The following is a 4,198-nucleotide window of genomic DNA, read 5'->3' on the forward strand; positions in this document are numbered from 1 at the left end:
GGGGAACCTGTAGCCCCCACGTTACACCTTGGCTGATAACCTCTGAGGACTCTCCTCCTCTCACAAAGACCTTGTGGCCTGGCCATAGCTATAAGACCCTACATGAACGAGCTCCTCAGCACTCACCCCTACCTCTCTTCCCTCACCCCTTCTGCTCTGCCATCCCACCTGTTTGTTAGGACTCGTTAATGCTGGCACGCTCCCTCGCTCCCTCGCTCCCTCCGTTTGCCTAGAGCATCCCCCACCGGGCCTTGATCTTCAATCACTTCCCAGCACTGTTTAAATGCTACCTCTTGAACAAGCGTGGTAGCATTCACTTGTAATCCCAGAACTTGGGAGGCAAGGAAGATTTGGAGTTCAAGGTCAGCCCGAGGTACATAGTCTCAATCTCAAAACAGTAACAAAAGATGCCACATCTTCAAGGAAACCCTGTTTGAAACCCCACTGCCTCCTTAGGATAGTCTGGCCATCCTCACTGGACTCCTCTTTGTCTTGTTTGGCATGACGTTTTCTGTGATGTCATCTCGTAGCGCATTCATTTCTATTTCCACTTTATTTTGCCCCATCACCAACTTACATGGGGTTGGGGGGGGAGTGTCTAAGTGTATAATAAGCATCTGATAAATACTTAACTATCACCTGTGAATTTCTTAGAAGGGCCATGTTTTTAAAAAAAGATTACCAGAGTTTTATGGTTCAAAAACTATTTTTTGAAGAACAAATACTTCTTAAAAATGAAAGATATTGAGATGGAGGGCTACTCAAATTCTAATCTTAATTCTATCCCTCAGAGGGTCTTTCTGGCTGACAGCCAACATAAGGACTATTGCCCATGCTTTGAGTCTCTCCTGGTATGTCTGGCAATGGTCGTGTTGTGTCCACTCCTCGAGCCACAGGAGACTCTCAACAGGAGGCCAGACAGCAATTGTACGTCCCATGAGGGCGATACCCCAGTATCAGCACAAAGGAGAGAGGCCATGAAATCTATCATGCAAGTGGACACTGTATGTCTAGTATGTGCTGAGAGCAACAATAACAGTAGTAAATACAGAACAGAAAATAACCATCTTTGAAATGACAACAAATGGGATACGTTATCTAAGCACTAACACCTAAGGAGGCGGCTGCCCAGCTCTGGAGGGCAGTTCCTCAGGAGAAGGAGGCCGACTTTCCAGCTTGCCTGGTCGTCTTCAGTCCTTGTAATTTTTCATCTTTCAGCGCCTTCAGGAACTTATCTGTGGGAGAGCAAAACAGACTCAGCTGTAGTGGGGGAAGGGCTTTGTTTTGTTTTTCAGGGTCTTCCTAATTGGCTCCAGGCTGTTCTGGAACTCTTGATCCCTCTGCCTCAGCCTCCAGACTACTGGGACTCCAGCTGGGCACCACCTTCACTCTGATAAGGAATGTTCTAATCTCCAGGGTGAGCTTCTGAGAAGTAACAGCCCGAAGATCTATCTAACTCTTATAATGGCAAAGGCCAGTTCTAGGGACTTTTTTCTCCTGTGGCTATGTGTGTACCCCACAGGGTATCAGATGAATTGCAGACCGTTCCCTTAGCCTTGCATACAGAGGTATATACATTTACACACAGAGACCACACATACACACACGCGCGCACACACACCGACGCCCCCCCCCCCCCCCCCCGCCGTGGGGCAGAGGGGACCTATGTTAACTGCTATACAGAACCGGTGAGATTATCTTCCCAGAGCCCTCTGCCCTTCTCCAGTAAGTCAAATTCAAGCGTTAGAACAGACGATGGGAAAGGGCAGACTGTGGCTACCTATTCCTGAGCAGCATTAGAACAGACGATGGGAAAGGGCAGACTGTGGCTACCTATTCCTGAGCAGCATTAGAACAGACGATGGGAAAGGGCAGACTGTGGCTACCTATTCCTGAGCAGCATTAGAACAGACGATGGAAAAGGGCAGACTGTGGCTACCTATTCCTGAGCAATGGGTCCTTCTGGAAACACCGCTGGATGTACCTGCCTTACTGTCCAATAGAGAGGCATCCGTTCAGATACCAGAGGATTTCTGCACACTTGGTCTGTTCTGGTATAGATTCCCTAAAACCTCAGGTTTAAGATTAGATGTCAGAGTCCAGGACCCTGCCAGAGGGCTTGGGGGCCAGGGAAGGACAGCGACCAAGGCTCCTCAGGGAGTGAGTGCGGGCCTTTAAGGTTTGAACAATGCCTACTATCTTCTTCCACCCCAGACCCCCAGTTTAAGACTTGAATGTTGAAGGTTAAAGTCTCTAGAGATAGGTGGGTGGAGCTCCAGATTACAGAAGTGTGATTTTACTGTGTAGGGAGGTTAAGTTTAGGAAGGGTGCTTCCTAGAGTCTACAACACAGCCAGGGCAAGCCCCTGAGGGAGTGGAGTTTAAAACTAAAGGGTTTGATTAGCTTAGGTGTGTGGTGAGGCAGGGGTCGGTTGAAATTCAGCACGTGGGGGTCTGGACCTCTGGTGGACACACTTTTTGGGAGTTGGGACTCCTGGGGCTGAGGATCATCTGGGGTCACGTTCTGGTGCCTGACAGACTATCTAATGGGCAATTAGGGCAGCTTAGGGTTGGGCTCGGTTGGCGGTCACGCACAGCGCTGGGAGTCGAAGCCATCCCCAGTAATTGTGAGCAGCTCCAGCTCCTTAATCCGGATCTCTAGCTCGCACAGCTCCTCGGGGTGGGAGGCGGAGGCGAGCCAGGGGGTCGTGGAGCCGGGGACCAGGGCCGAAGTTGCCATTTCTGCCCCTGGCGGCGGCGAGTAGAAGAAGCGCAGAGGCTCGTAGGGGATAGAGGCCAGGCCAGATGGCCAGGGCGGAGGACATGGGCGCTCGCTGGGGGGACCCAGGCCAGGCGGCGGCGGCGGCACCGTGACTGGGGGTGCCAGAGGCAGGGCTCGGACCCCCGCTACTCCCGCCACCCCGGCCGGCGGCGTCCCGCCCGCCTTCAGCGGCACAAAGAGCTTCTTCCAAATGTTAAAGTCGCTCAGCGGAGACGACGAGATCCCCCTGTCGTAGAGCGACGGGAAGTAAAGGGGCGGGGCCGGCCGCTGGCTCATCTTGGGGTTCTGGCTGCCGCGCCGCCCCTTCGGCATCTTTTGAATGGGAGGTTGCCTGAGAGGAACCCCGCGCCGGGAGACACGCGCCAACGCCCCGTGTCTCGGAATTCGGAGATTCCACAGGCCCCGCCCTGACGGAGCGCGGCCCCACCCTTTGCTCTGGTCCCGCCCTGAGAAGGCGGGGCTCAGGAGAGCGTAGGCCCCGCTCCACTAGAGGGCTTGGAGCAAAGCTTTCGATTTGGGCCGCTTCGTTCTCTGCTGCCCTCCTCCACCGTCCTCCACCCGCCTCCAAATTGGCCTGGCATACCTTGGTCTTGGCCCTGGGCTCCTCCCAGTGTCCTTCAATTCTATTTCTACTGCTCTCATACAGTAATACTGCATACGGAGTTTGCCAAAGCTGAGAGAGAAATTCAGCCTTTCTCTCCTTTTATCAGAGAGCAGAAAATATTTCCAAACAACCGGGTCCTTTGTCCTAGGGGACTTGACTCATTATTTAGGAACTGAAAAAATGGGTGGCTGACTTCATCCTCTACAGAAGGAGAGGAGGAAATCTTTCTGATACGTTTAGCAATGTTGTGGAATATTCTGGAGGCAGGGAAATTTGTAATGCCTCTGAAGCAAAACAGCTTTTTAAAAATGATTTCTTTATTAATTATTTATATAGCATTCTGCTTGCATGTGAGCCAGCAGGCCAGAAGAGGACACCAGATCTTATTATAGATGGTTATGAGCCACCATGTGGTTGCTGGGAATTGAACTCAGGACCTCTGTTCTTAAACCTTTGCGCCGTCTCTCCAGCCCAACAACTTTTTTTTTTTTTTTTTATGAAAATGGGCCCACCTCAAAGACTGTACCCATTCCTAAGAACTGGAAGTTGTGCTCAAGGCACATGTACTGCTCATTTCTATAAAATATTAGCCAATAACTACAGGGGAGGTCAACTTCCTAAGGTTGTTCTCGTAATGATCACCAGCATGAATGAAGAGGGAAGGAAAGGTGCGGGTCAGGCAAGCTCTCCCAGTCTCAGCTCCACACGTGACTGCTATGTGTATACATATATACGAAGTGGGGCAGCAAAGAATAAAGTCTGATATCCAAACTGGTAGTCTCGGGCAAGTAGTTTGACTTGGGGGAGGGGTTG

At 51.3% G+C, this 4,198-nt stretch overlaps 1 protein-coding gene across 1 annotated transcript; it reads right to left on the bottom strand.

The window, feature by feature from the left end:
* Positions 1 to 416: 416 nt before the first annotated feature.
* Positions 417 to 3,172, bottom strand: LOC311593745 (uncharacterized protein C11orf91 homolog). The gene is made up of 2 exons (XM_084775179.1): positions 2,595 to 3,172; positions 417 to 1,235 (listed from the first exon to the last, which is right to left on the bottom strand). The coding sequence occupies exons 1-2, from the start codon at positions 3,091 to 3,093 to the stop codon at positions 1,150 to 1,152; spliced, it is 585 nt and encodes a 194-aa protein (XP_084631305.1). The 5' UTR covers positions 3,094 to 3,172; the 3' UTR covers positions 417 to 1,149.
* Positions 3,173 to 4,198: the final 1,026 nt, after the last annotated feature.

Source organism: Acomys minous, assembly GCF_964271855.1.
Source record: "Acomys minous genome assembly, chromosome: 3".
Classification (NCBI taxonomy): Eukaryota; Metazoa; Chordata; class Mammalia; order Rodentia; family Muridae; genus Acomys; species Acomys minous.

Bases quoted from the DNA above. Each gene is read 5' to 3' on its own strand.
- LOC311593745 (XM_084775179.1), bottom strand. From the start codon at position 3,093: ATGCCGAAGGGGCGGCGCGGCAGCCAGAACCCCAAGATGAGCCAGCGG. The intron at 1,236-2,594 runs GTGCGTGACCGC...GCTCTCCCACAG, and splicing joins TGGCTTCGACTCCCAGCGCT to ATAAGTTCCTGAAGGCGCTG.